This window comes from Gavia stellata, chromosome 1 (assembly GCF_030936135.1).
Source record: "Gavia stellata isolate bGavSte3 chromosome 1, bGavSte3.hap2, whole genome shotgun sequence".
In the NCBI taxonomy this organism is placed as follows: domain Eukaryota; kingdom Metazoa; phylum Chordata; class Aves; order Gaviiformes; family Gaviidae; genus Gavia; species Gavia stellata.
Genome location: NC_082594.1, coordinates 22,193,407 through 22,207,527, shown reverse-complemented (window position 1 = coordinate 22,207,527; position 14,121 = coordinate 22,193,407). Strand labels below are relative to the sequence as shown.

General features: G+C 39.7%; 1 protein-coding gene across 1 annotated transcript in view; it reads left to right on the top strand.

The window, feature by feature from the left end:
• Positions 1 to 14,121, top strand: part of ATP8A2 (ATPase phospholipid transporting 8A2) — a 286,903-nt gene that overhangs the window by 142,835 nt on the left and 129,947 nt on the right. The window contains exon 26 of the mRNA XM_059825756.1: positions 1,806 to 1,916. Within this exon, the coding sequence (XP_059681739.1) occupies positions 1,806 to 1,916 (111 nt within the window). The remainder of the gene's footprint in view (positions 1 to 1,805; positions 1,917 to 14,121) is intronic.

The following is a 14,121-nucleotide window of genomic DNA, read 5'->3' as shown; positions in this document are numbered from 1 at the left end:
TTGATACAGAGATGTCTGTGAAAACTTAGAAACTGTTTTGCGGGTAGACCAGCCAGATAGTCATAATATTCCCTTCTGATTTAAAAGTCCATAAATACAGTAGTGTTCAAACAAGGCCAGTGCCTTAGTAGAGCTCTATTCCTACAGTTGCTCGAGTATGCCAGTAGCTGTGCATTTGCGTAATTTCAGTGACCAGCATCAAAACAAATTTAATTCCTTGCCACTTCTTAATGGGACTCTTCACCAGTGTGAACAGGCTCAGAACTGCATTGTTTAGGTTATTAGTATCTTCCTTGTTGCGCTATGCAGTGCACTCATTTCCATGAGAGTACAGACAAGAGCAGTTAATGGTAGGATTTTTCCTTGCCTTGAGCTCCAGAGAAGACTACATCTGAGATGGCCACTCGTTAGACTCAGCAGAGTGAGAAGTTTTTAGGGTGTGTCTAACTATTCTCTGCAAGAGGTGTTTGGGGTGACTTGTCAGGACGTAGTGGCAAGTTTCCTATCACCACTGATGTGTTTTGTCAGTGAATTTTGATGAGAAGTTGTAGCTGTGCTGCATATTAACTGAGACATTAGGTGTCTAGTAGGTCAACTACTCCCTTGTGAGTGTCCCACATTAAATCCTGACTCAAGTTGGGCAGAGACTGAACCGTGAAGTTTGGCTTGCTTTTATTTTCTTTCCTTCTTTCTTGCTGGCATATCCTAACAAATCTGAGTTGCTGATGCATGGGAGAGAGGCTGTTCTTACAGGATTTGTGGTTCAGTGATTTCAGTGATGGACATCATGGGAGCAGAGCTATCTCGTGACAGTCCTAATTCATTATTGTAGCTTTCCATTTCAAACAAGTTTTTGTAGAACTTAAACTTAGGAAGCCAAGCTCTTCCTATCAAGCCACTTCATGGAAAAGGAAGCAAAGCAAATAATGGTCCCACCTTAATGTCCAAGAACCCTTCAGGTACACACGTGCTGAATGGTAAATCTAGGCACCAGTTGGAGTTTTCTGTAACTAGACGAAAGAGGAATGCTGCAGGTCATAAAAAGGCTCACTGATAAAGCCAAGACTAGAAAATTACGCATTTCCTAGGTTGCATTGTGAGACTACTTTTATAAAAGTCCATTTTTCAAAACTGCTGAATTTGAGCTCTGTCTGTGGTTCAAACTAGCATTAAAAGGTATCCATTTTTACCAGATTCATTTACTTGCCCTTTTTGGCAAATGCTCCTCCTTCCTTTCTACAATATTTTAGGTGCTTTGTATAACACACGATTGCATGCATTTTGTGGGCTGAATATGTTAGTGTAAGTATTGATTCTCTATAATAAAGACTCTATGCATCTATTTTTCCACTTGTGTTCCCCCTTGTGCATTTTATTTCAGCTCAAGACAGTTCTAATTAACAGACTGTTTGTTTAACACAGAGAAGGGAGATTCTGAACCTTGTAAGCCCTCAAACACAGGAATCTTCTTTGACCATGAAATGAAGGGTTCACATTTATATTCAATCCATAAGGCTATATTTTGTTAAGCTTGCTTGATTTTTGCTATTAGGATAGTAATACTAATCGAAGACTTCTTGCTGTTTAAAGCCAGTGAAGTCCACTTAAAAACATTCAGAGGTTTTGCTACAAAAAAGGCTTTTCCTGTAAATACTTTAAGTGTTGTTTTTTGCATGTATGTTCTGCTAAGCTATTCAAATATTGTGCTTCAAGAACAGCTTTCATATCTGAGGGCAGGGGTTTACTTTAACCATTTTCTTTGAAGAGTTCTTCATATATGTAAAAACTTGTTTTCTTGTTTTCAGTTTTCCTACTTGGAGAAGCTGTTGTTGGTCCATGGAGCTTGGAGTTACAATCGAGTTACCAAGTGCATACTATATTGCTTCTACAAGAATGTGGTTTTGTATATTATCGAGGTAAGAGTATCTAAATGAGTGGGTCTTACTCCTGAAATCATCTCTTGTAAAAAGAAAAACTCATCCAAATGGATTGAACTAAAAGGGCTGACACTTTTTTCCATGTTTAACGACTTAAAATTCTGTTTCCTTTCTCAGATTAAGTTAGTTCACTTGCATCTTTTAATGTTTGCAAAAGGAAAACTGAAGGTTTCAGTACAGTGAAGCCTTGGATATGAGATGTCAAGGACAAAGTTCACTCCTTCTGTGCAAATGTTCTTATTGAAAGCTTTGTATTCATGGAAACATTTCAATTAGAGCTCATATTTATAAAACTTGAATTTGGGGCTAAAATTAAATCAAAAGTTCATTTAGTAGAATCAGGAAGAACTCTATAAGCAAATAATAAACTAGGCAAAAGCTATAGCTGTTCCTTCCAAATTATAGACCATAGCTTAGCTGGAACTGAAATTAGTTTGCCTAAGCTATAGCTGTTCCTTCCAAATTATAGACCATAGCTTAGCTGGAACTGAAATTAGTTTGCCTTTTTTTTTTTTGAAAGAGAGGACATAATTTTGCCCTACAATGCCAGGGAAATTATAAAATTAATCAGGTTAATTGAATTAATAACGCTTAAAATGTAACTGTGTTTTGAAAATTAATTGCCTGAAGATGTCAAGTAGTGAAACTGGATTTTAGAGGGCTGGATACTGTTATGAACTCTAATATGTTGCATTTCATCCTGCTTAGATAGGAGTGTAATTCTTATGTTTTGGGATATAGTCTTGAATTTAAGAAGGATCAGAAAGGGATGTTTATCGTGTGCTGTTGCCTAGTTAGAAACGCATGAGGAACTTGAGCTCAGTGGATTGGTCACTTGAGTATCAAGTGGTCACTTGGTGCAACAATTTCCACATTGTTAATCAGTTTTATTTCACACCAATCTATGTGTATATATTAGGTTTACCATGTCTTTCAACAATTAAGCAGACATGAATGAGGTTAACAGATAAGAAAATTAGAACATTTATAATTAGGCAGCTAGTTATATTGATTACAGGAGATAGTGGGTAAGTAATGTTTCACTATTCAGTAAATCATATGATCAGTGTGTGTACACCTGACTCCCTCAGGGTCTGATCATCTTTTATGCATGATGTTAGGCTCTTAGAGAACAAATATTCTCTGCTAACTTGCTCCATTTTTCCTATGCTATTTCTGAATTAGCTGTTGGCTGTTACAATTTCAACACAGATTAGTCTGTTTACTGCAAGAGAGATACGCTATGCCATCAAAATAATGGCAGTGTTTTGCAGTAGTGGGTGAGAGCAGGGTTGTTGAGTGATATACAGTATACTAGATTTGTGAAATCATATGAGGAGTTTCTTTTTTTCTAAATTTTAAGCATCCAAATCCTGACTGTGTTCCAACTCTTCAGCCAGATTCTCTGCCAAATTTAAATCCATGTTCCTGAGATTTCACAGGTGTGTTCTTGTCCTAGTGTAGAAGCCACTTTAATATCTCTGAGATGAATTTAGCACAGTTAGATAATTAAGACTTGGTTCATGTCTTACTTTCTGAAATAGTTGTTAACTTGAATTGGGCTAATCATAACTCCTGTTTTTATTAAGGGTTTTTAAGTGTTGTTGGAGAATGATGATAATATTCATTATTTTGAAAAAAAAGAAATAGAAATAATTTTTAAAAGAACTTTTCTAGTGGGTTTTTTACTGAGCATGAGAATTGCTGAGGTTTTCCCTGAATTGTTCAGAAAATGCTTAGCAGCTTCATGATTGTCTTCTAGGATTCTTTTCTCCATTTGAAAATTAGATTTGAAAGTCCCACTTCTTGCCCATTGTAGCAGTATGTGTCTTTGCTTCATTTACTGTAGTCTGACAAGTAAATTAAGTACTGCATCAAATGTCATATGGCTAAATTATGCCTTCCCATGTGAGCAGCTGTGGAAGGGGTTGAAGACAGATGAAGGCCTCTGGGACCTCCAGCCTGAGGTAGCTTAATCATCTTACCATAGGGAAGAATTTTATTAGCCGGAGATCGTTATATGATACATAAAATGCAAGTCTGCTCCGAGGATGTGAGGTCAGATGTTCTCTTCACTGTATTAGTCTGTGTTAAGTTCTTTCTGCATACTGTGCTGACCAAATGAGCTTTTGTGTCTCTTGATGTCCATGACTAAGGGTGGGAGTGAGTTCCATCTAACACCTGAGCACTGAAAAAAGTGTAACAAGGTTCAGCCCTGTGCCTTGGTTACCCCTCTTTGCTCACGCTGCATAGAAGTTGGGAGCAAGTTTAAGGCTTAAGGGAGGTGAAGTTACAGAGAAATCTTGTAGACGTGCAGCAATGGGAAGAGCTCAGTTTGGTTTTAGTTCCCCTGGTGAGTTTGCTTTACTAGTGACCTTAAGGAACTTACCCTCCAAAACTGTATAAAACTTGCCTAATTGCCTGGAAACCCAAAAAGACACCAATTTTGGTATCCTAGGGATGCAAGGGAGAGAGAAGAGGTCTCTAATTCCCTTCTTAGCTTTACATGAAGGAAGCTGAGTTGTTTTGTATTTCTGCTGTGAGGCTTGGGAGCGCTGATCAGTTTTTGGTATGGAGTGATGCTCATGAAAGAGAAGCTCCACAAGGGAATAAGTCTTTCAACTTGAGAGAATGATAGTTGAATGCCCAGCACCCCCACTGTTGCTTGTGTATATGGTATGTTCCTGATTTTTTTTTTTCCCCAATGCTCTGGAGAAGTTTAATATTTACCTGTACTTCCTGCTTGGATGTGTGGTGTATTGGGAATACTCTTTTAGCATTGTAATGAAACAGGGATTTCAACTTGAAATGCTTTCTAAGTTAATCTTCTAAAGGATTGTGCTGAGTAAATATTTATAGAGTTGAATCAAAAAGCACATCGGTCAATATGACTGTCAGTTGTACCTTTGTTATTGTATCTGTTGTATTTCAATGAAGCTTTAACACCTGAGGAATAACTACAGTAAACCTTATGTAAATGAGTTTTGCAGCAGTGAAGCTGTGGGGCTTATAACTTTTATTTCCCGATACTTTCCAAATATCAGAGAGAAATAAGAGATGGTACTCAGGCTTAGCATGCAGAACGTACGGGCACAACTGGCAGAGGCATACATTAAGATTAAACTTAAGTTAATTTAATTAAACAATGATAAATGCTTGACGAGTACATATTGCTGTCTCCTAGCATCCCAACATTGGTATATTAGACCCCTAATACACTTAGAAGTTCATCTTGGTACCAGTCACTCTTATACCAGGAGGATCCAAACTGTGGCACCTCTGAAACATCAAATTTCATCAGCTTTCCTTCAGCTTCTGGGATAAGTGGTAATTAAAAATACCGAATTTGGGATGTGGTGGGAAGTGTACTCAGGTGACTGGCGTCATGGGCTTTCCTCCGAAGAGATGCTGCTGGGTTAAGTCTGATGCTCAACCTTCCTGCAATCGCTGATTCTTTGTGGAGGGACAGGGGCCCCAGGAACTGTTTTCAGCTGCTTTGGCGACTAAAATGTGCGCTCATATTGGGACAATTTCATGCAGCTAGAGAGCTACTATAGCAGAAGGCAAACCTTGTAGTCTAGTGATTTGCAGGGGGAATGGAGATAAGAGTGTATTTTTCCCTTGTCCTTGATTAGGTCTTCCTAATTTAAGAGGTGAATTTTAAGTCATCAAAGTGATAAAGCTCAGTGAAGTCTGAGAAGATTTTGGTTTGTTTTAAGAGTCGGAAACTTGATGTTGCTCTCCTTTCTCTGACCTGATCTCTCTTTCCCTTTGCATTTCATCATGTCCTCCTGCCATTCTCTTGATTTCCCCCCTTGATTTTTGAAAATGCAGAACTCAATGAAATATAAATCAAAAGCAGAAAGAGAAGCGGGTCCTGGAAATTCAAGTCCTTTTGGCGTGGTTCTTAGCCTGATCCTTGACCCCTTGCGTATCACTGCTACCAAGGTGCTTCAGGGCGTAAAGTTGGGGTTCCCTGGCTTAGGGCCTCACTTACTGGCAGAGGGGTGCAGAATCAAGCCTTTTCATCCACAGCGCTGGTTGATAGACGAATTGCTGCCACTTCCCCACTCTGACTGGCCCTGCTGGGTCTGCCGTAACAGCAGCAAGGGAATCTGCATAGAAAGCTACCAAGGTGGCTGCAGGGATGAAATGTGAATATAAAGCTCACTCTTTGGTGTCCATTCCTGTATTTCCCATGTCTGGCTGCAGTAGTAGCGTGCACTAAAGCCATTACTGAGGAAAGCCAATCATTCAGGACCATCCTGAAGCAGAAGGTCAGTGACAGGGTTTTGGCTTTTAAAGATTTGACAGACAAACACCTGGGCATCATTACAAAACACCATCTCATTCAATTATTTATGTAGCTGGCTTTAAACTGAGTAGTCAAACAAAAGATCTGTTTCGTGTCTGTTGAGCAGATATATTTCACTGGAGATGATATAAAGTTGTCCTGATGACATCAGAGCTTTAAAAGGTAGCTGATTTCAAATGTAAAAGAATATAGGGATGTTGCTTTCATGTCATGCTTGGAGAAGTAGAAACACAGCAAGATCAAAGGTAATATCAGAAATATCGGGTAAGAGTTGAAGGCATTTGGAAATGGTTCTGTGGAAACAGTAGCATGGAAGGTAGCTTTCAGGCCAATACAGTGTGCAGGAAAAATGTGCTCAATACTTCACTGGAGCATGTTGTTTATCTGAAATGTACTTAATATGAAACACTCTTGTATTATATATTGCAGAAGCGGGCGTGGGGGTGTGGTGGAAATAGATGGTCCCTGTGTCAAGGTCTGGCAGTACAGGGCCATGACAGAGAAATAAATGACAAGTGGGGAGGGAAGAGTATAATGTACATACCCTGACGCTGCATTATTTTCTCTTCTGCCTTAAGAATCCAGAGATAAGTCGTAAGCCCAGACTGGAAAGCTGTTTCTTTCTGGAGGCTGAGAGGGAAGTCTTACATGTGAGCAGTGTTAAGCAAACAAGATAAATGTAATAAAGAACAAAACACTAGGATCATAGTTTCTCTTTTAGAGCTGAATTTTCAAGTCTTAAAAGCTCCACGTAAACACAATGCCTAGATAAACATACTTTTAAATAAGTGGTGGTTTTGTGAGTCTGGCAAGGTCTGACAATGAGAGCCGTGAAGTGCTCCACACGCTCTTTGTGGTCGCCACTTCAGACTAGCTGGTAGCACAAGCTGTGCAAGCACACATGAAATCTTGCTGCATGAGACCTTTGTTTTTCCTGTTTTCATGCTTTCCTGTTAAACACAACAGCTATTTTTAAAAATATGGGAAGCAGACATGGGAATTTTAGCCCTCTTATCCAAATGGCATGCAGAATTGAGTGTATCTGATATAATACTAAAAAATATACAGCTCTAATGCTTCTGTGTGTCTATCCCTGATTTATGTAATCTGACTTTTACCTACATCCCTGTGCCTTCTGTTTCCAATTGACTTTGCAACTCTGAGGGTACAGCCAGGCAATAGAACACCTTAAGCGTGGGGATTTTTGCAGTGAGATGAGGACTGAAGTGCAGTAAGTGTTGTTATAAAAAGCAACTTTGTTAAAAGATACGAGTAGTATTTTACCCTAGTGTTAAATTAAGTATAAGAACATCTGGTTGTAAAATTCTTGAACAGGGATAACAGATAACTGTCTTGTCATGCTTATGTATGCAAATTATTCAGTTGCCTGTTCAAATACTTCAAATGGCAGTAGGCATGTAATAGTCGTTACTTCTGTGTGTGCATATACTCAGTTGGTGTGGTAAGTTTATAATAATGATGTATCATGTTGAAGGAAAATAGAATGTGTGTGTGATTTCAATTTTGTATAATTCAGAAATCTGGCTTTAGAATTCTTAAAAATGCATGCATATCCTGAACAAGTAACTTAGTCTCTGTGGACAGGTGCTTTCAGATAGGCAAAAGGTGGGATTTGGTGTCTTTAAGATTGGTATCAGGTGTAAATTTAGGTGCCTGAGAGAAAGCTGTGTAGTGCCCATGTAGATAGCCTTTATGGATGCTCTGGGGTCACAGAGAGCAGTATGGGACTGGCAGGTGTGCCACAGGACCTGCCAAAGACCTTCACCTGTCTGAAGTAGCAGCAGCATTATTAGTACTAAGAGGTCTATGTTGAGGTGACTAAATCCTATCCAGAAAGCAAAGGAATCCTTTTTTTAATTCTTGTTCATTTGTTTCTGAAACATGTAAAAAGAAAGGAATCCAAACCCCCCAACTTCAGTTATGTTAATCAGTTCAAAAAATGTGGAATATTTCAGAACATTTAGGTAAGTTATAGTACAGAACTTGCAAACCTGGAAAGCACAGTAATGGACACAGTGTGAGGAGCAAAGCATGTGAGACTCAGCACTGTGTCTGTTGATAATTTTTGGAAAAACAGGTCTTAGATGTGCTTATTTTTCTCTTGCACTGTTTCTTATCAGCTTTGTACACAGGTTTAACATGCAGAATTAGAAGCACAGAATGTGCAGGACAGAATGTTATCCACTTCCCGCCCACCAGAAAAGCTAATCGTAGGCTCCAATTCAAGAAAACATTCTTTAGTAGCAATAGTTACAGAAAACAGTTCCTGCAGATAGCCTGCCAGACTTGGAATATCATAAAATATCGTTGGCCAACCTAATCCAAAATTGTCCAGATAGTGCTTTGCTTTTCGTTCTTAAAAATGTATCCTAATTCTTTCTTGGCTGATTTACAGTGTCTAGTATATATTTCTACCACTGACAATTTATTCCATATTTCAACCCCCCCTGTTGTCTGAAGAAATTCAGAATTGTGTATAGGCTGGTTTCACCAACTTTAATCCATGATTGACTACTTGTTTTTTGGATTCCTAATTGAGCATGTTAAGCCCAAGAGTTTCCAAGGAATCAGTCACAAAGACAAATCCATGCTAATTTTCCTTTCTTTTTTAGTGCTATGCACTGCATAGTGAATCATTAGAGAGCAGTCCATCTTCCCTGAAAGCCAAATTGACTCAACTATTAAACGTCTGATTTTGAATTTTTTCCCAGCCATTTTCAGAAGTGATGGAATGAATGCCAACATGGTTCTGACTTTTATGAACACTGCCTTGATTACACCCTACAACCAACACAGCTTGTAATTTTTCAAGATTCCAAATATTATAAATGATAAATTAGATTCCTTAGCGTGGTCTCAAAATCTCTAGGTGAAACACCTACCAGGTTCAACATGTGCTGCAATAGACTACTTCCAGAAGAGATCTGCTGTAGTATCTTACTGGGCAGATAGTATGTTGAGAGTGCCTGGATCCATTTTTTGTGTGTATTCATATATATAAAGGGGTGTATGACAGGCACAGTGATTTTTTTTCCTGTAAAATACATGCTTAATTTGGTGTGAAAAATCTCAATTTCATATTTGGAGGGCTTATAACAAAGCAATAATAATGCTGTTCTCTAAATTTGAGGCTGTTAAGTGTGAAACATTAGCCATCTCCTGAGCAATGTGTTCATCAAAGCCAGAATTCTGTCATCGGTAAATGTTTTTTCAGTTTAAACATGTCACCAGTGAAAATGGAAGTTGATGTTTAGAGATAACCTAATGTGAAGAAGCTTTTAAGAGGGAAGCTAAACCTGTATTCTGAAAGTTAGGAAAACTCTAACCTAGGGGTTTTTCCATAAAACAAAACCAGCTTTGAAATTCAAGAGTTTATTGTTCTTGATTTCAACCCCACTTTCTTTCCAAAAGCTAGAGGTTTTCATATCAAATGTAACTCTTTTTATGGCTTTGAATATTGACTTGAAAAACATTGAGTGCTCTGACTCAGTAATATTGGATAACCTGTTGTTTTAATAAACATAAAGGGGAATGGATCTTACTTTCCCATCCATCTAGGCCTATTCCGTGCATATGGCATTACTTGTGGGTACAGAGAAGGCCAAATTTCAAATTTGTATCAATGTTAAGAGTGCAAATAAACCTTATCAGGGAATAACTTGTGCTTAGCACACTCATGCTGAATTTAGCAATGTATGCTGAACTGCACTGAAGGGGGTAATTTTGAGAGAGCTTTTTACAAATCCAACACCATGTATACATTGATGTGTATATGGTAATACCGCTCTCTACAAATATATCCTTTGGGTCTGTACTGGTTTTCTTTATATCTGGCCTATAACCCCTATAAATAGACTTCCTTTACTAGAGACATTCCTGATATACATGAGAATAATTGATAGTAGAGTAAGGTCCTATGCATATTGGATGTATGAAGAAGGGGTTTTTGTCTGTTTTGCTTTCTACTAGACAGAAGCCATGGGGCTGGCATGTTGAAGATGTGAGGGTTTCTTCTTTTTCACCTATACCTCATTGCTCTAAATAGCTATGTTAAAAATGTATTTCTACAGCAATTTACTTACTTTTAGGAATGGTAATACAAATGCTTGCAAATGAGTTTATGTTTCGCCAAAGAGGACTTGGTGGTAGACCTTGGCCCCGGTGACTGCTGGCAAATCGGAACCGTGAGTTTAATTCTCTGGTTTAGAAGCTTTCAGGCACTTGTGTTAAAATGGCCCTGTAAGCATGCATATTCTGTAATTTAATGCAACTTGGAAGACTTTAGTCTTCTAGGGGAGAGAAAAGCAGAATTACTTTTACTCAATTAGCTGTATCTGCTGCAGTTGAACTCTGATGTTATCTTGGTATTTAAAAACACTATGTAGCCTAGGTGTGAGGAGGGGTTTGCAGTTCTTATCGCACAGCTCTTTATAAAGCATTTTTAGGTAGTGCCAGAGAGTTTGGAAGTGTTGCAGATAAGGTATAGTATTGATTCACAAGTCATGCTTTAGTGCAATTTCACAAAAACCTTTAACTTTTTATTTAAGCCTCAAGTACTCCAAAATTGAACTTGGAGCCCACTTTTGGAAATGTGTGGTGGCTTGCCTGTGAGCAGTCCCACTGAAGTTACGGAATAGTAATTGCATTTTCTACTTTCCTGGCAGTTCTTTGGAATAAAATTAGTTTATTTGTTCCAAGCCATGTGCTAGGATACTGTTGTTTGTTGTGTGCTTGTGAACAAAAAGCGTGCTGGTCTGCGTGGGCTGCATTTCACTTGTCTAAACTGAATACAAGTCTGCCTGGCTGCCAACTGCTTGCCCAGGAATAAGGTCAGGCTATACGGCTTGCTATTTCTTGAGTGTGAGTAACTTATGATCATAAAACTGAAACATTTGGTTTGGTGTTCAGTTTTATCATCTTGAAACGTTTTACTAGTACTTTGCCTCTTCGTTCTTGGGAAGTTGAGCAAAAAAGATATCCGTACCTGAGCTGCTGTCCAACAGCAGTCTTGTCATCAACTCTCCCTTCTAGTTGTTAAGGGCATTTCTCTGGCATGTTTGGAGGCACCATGGGAGTATGTTTCAAACGGACACGTTTTCTAGTGCATCCTGTAGTACAGATGCATGCAATTCATGAGTTCATAACTCTTACTGTCTTAATACTGCTTCACAGACAACTACAAAAACCTTCTGAACACTAGCTCAGAAATGTGGTGTTAGCAGACTTATTGAATATAAAATTTCTTTCTTTCCAGTATCTGCATCATAAACTGAGCTGGTCCTGATTACTTTGAGGTTTCTTGGTTTTTTTAGGATCATGACCCAAAGAAGCTAGAGCAGAGAAAAAATTTAACTGAATACCAACTCCATTTTTAAATGCTGCTAGAAAATAATTTTGCCATTTCACTTGGATGAACACTAATGATAAAAATACCTCTGTCTATTTTCACTAATTAACCACTAGAGATTGTTTTATTTTGGGATTCATAAGAGGCACCTGTAAGCTGGTTTAAATGCATGTACAGGATTTAAAATGTATCCTATTTTTGTCAAGGAAAGAATCTAGAATATAGGTTTTGAGTTTTTGTTTGCCCAATTTCAAGGCCATGAACCAATTCTTTTTTTTAGCACAGCAGGGACAGGGGTAGAAAAATACACCATATCCTCCATGATCAGTCCGGTCTCCAGTGCAAATCTGGAGCACCATAGGTGTTGCTTTCAAATGTGCTTTTACAGCCTCTTCTGCTGTAAAACCACTTCAGTGGTTTGACTGTATTTGACCCAAGGGAGCCCTGTATGGAACTAGAGCTCTGTGGCTGTGGACAGGAGAAAAGGAGTTGTTGTCACTCAGTGCCCCTGAGAGGCTCCCTTCCTGTGAAGGAATCCTGCATCACTTAATTGAGCCAGCATTAGGATGCATTGGACTGTGTGATAGCACACAAGGGTAACAGCTGTGAGTAACCTGTCCAAAACAGGTTATTTTCTTGCTCTGTATTGAGATGCTGAGCACAATGCAGATAGCTATGACTATTTATAAGCTTTTGGTTATTTATATGCTCTAGAAAGCATGTCATGGCTTTTCCATCTCCCTGTTCTTTTCAATGAAATAATTTAGAACATATTAAAATGCACTAGAAATAGCAAATCTTGCTACCTAGTGATAGTATTACATCTGAGTTATACAGTCTGTTTTTCTGAAAAGACATTAAAAATGAGTCAGTTTCAGCTTTTTCTCCCCCCACATATTCTATTGCCATTCCATAATGTTTTCAATTAGTTCTCCTCTTCCTCACTACTTTGAGCCTGATTCTTTTCTTGAACCATTGCAATTTGAATGCAACTGCTTGGAAGTAAGGGCATCTTGGACCAATGTTCTTTTGGTATTTCTGAACCAAGATTAACAGTTCACTGTAACTGGGCCTGTGTCAGACAAGGGAGAGGAGAATCAGGACCAATACTTAAAGGCTGAGATCACTATAATCCTAACATGTTTGTGAGTATACTTGTATGTTGAATATAAACATCAATATAGTCAGTAATCATGGGCTAAAGCTAAAACCCCAGAACTACACCCCAAAAGGCACAGGGACCCATTCTGTGGAAAAGCGAGGGCTAAGTGCTCTTGATGCATGTTTGTGTCTGTTACAATCCGGTTCTGCCCCATAAAGACAAAGACGTGGATAACCACTTGACTTCATGCTGTCAGAAGAGTGAAGGAGGTCAAAACTTGGTCTGCCACTTTTTAAACATAGAATCATGGAATTGTTTAGGTTGGAAAAGACCTTTAAGATCATCAAGCCCAACCGTAAACCTAACCCTGCTAAGTCTACCACTAAACCATGTCCTTAAGTGCCTCATCCACATGTCTTTTAAAAACCTCCAGGGATGGTGACTCCACCATCTCCCTGGGAAGCCTGTTCCAGTGTCTGACAACCCTTTCAGTGAAGGAGGTTTTCCTAATATCCAATCTAAACCTCTCCTGGCACAACTTGAGGCCATTTCCTCTTGTCCTATCACTTGTCACTTGGGAGAAGAGACCGACACCCACCTCACTATAACCTCCTTTCAGGTAGTTGTAGAGAGTGATAAGGTCTCCTCTGAGCCTCCTCTTCTCCAGACTGAACAACCCCAGTTCCCTCAGCTGCTCCTCATCAGGCTTGTGCTCCAGAACCCTCACCAGCTTCGTCGCCCTTCTCTGGACACGCTCCAGCACCTCAATGTCCTTCTTGTAGTGAGGGGCCCAAAACTGAACACAGGATTTGAGGTGCGGCCTCACCAGTGCCGAGTACAGAGGCATGATCACCTCCCTGCTCCTGCTGGCCACACTGTTTCTGATACAGGCCAGGATGCCGTTGGCCTTCTTGGCCACCTGGGCACACTGCTGGCTCATATTCAGCTGGCTGTCAACCAGCACCCCCAGGTCCTTTTCCACCAGGCAGCTTTCCAGCCACTCGTCCCCAAGCCTGTAGCATTGCATGGGGTTGTTGTGGCCAAAGTGCAGGATCCGGCACTTGGCCTTGTTGAACCTCATACAATTGGCCTGGGCCCATCGATCCAGCCTGTCCAGATCCCTCTGCAGAGCCTTCCTACCCTCAAGCACATCAACACTCCTGCCCAACTTGGTGTCGTCTGCAAACTTTACTGAGGGAGCACTCGATCCCCTCATCCAGATCATTGACAAAGATATTAAACAGAACTGGCCCCAATGCTGAGCCCTGGGGAACACCACTTGTGACCGGCCACCAACTGGATTTAACTCCATTCACCACAACCCTTTGGGCCTGGCCATCCAGCCAGGGTTTTACCCAGCGAAGAGTGTGCCCGTCCAAGCCGTAAGCAGCCAGTTTTT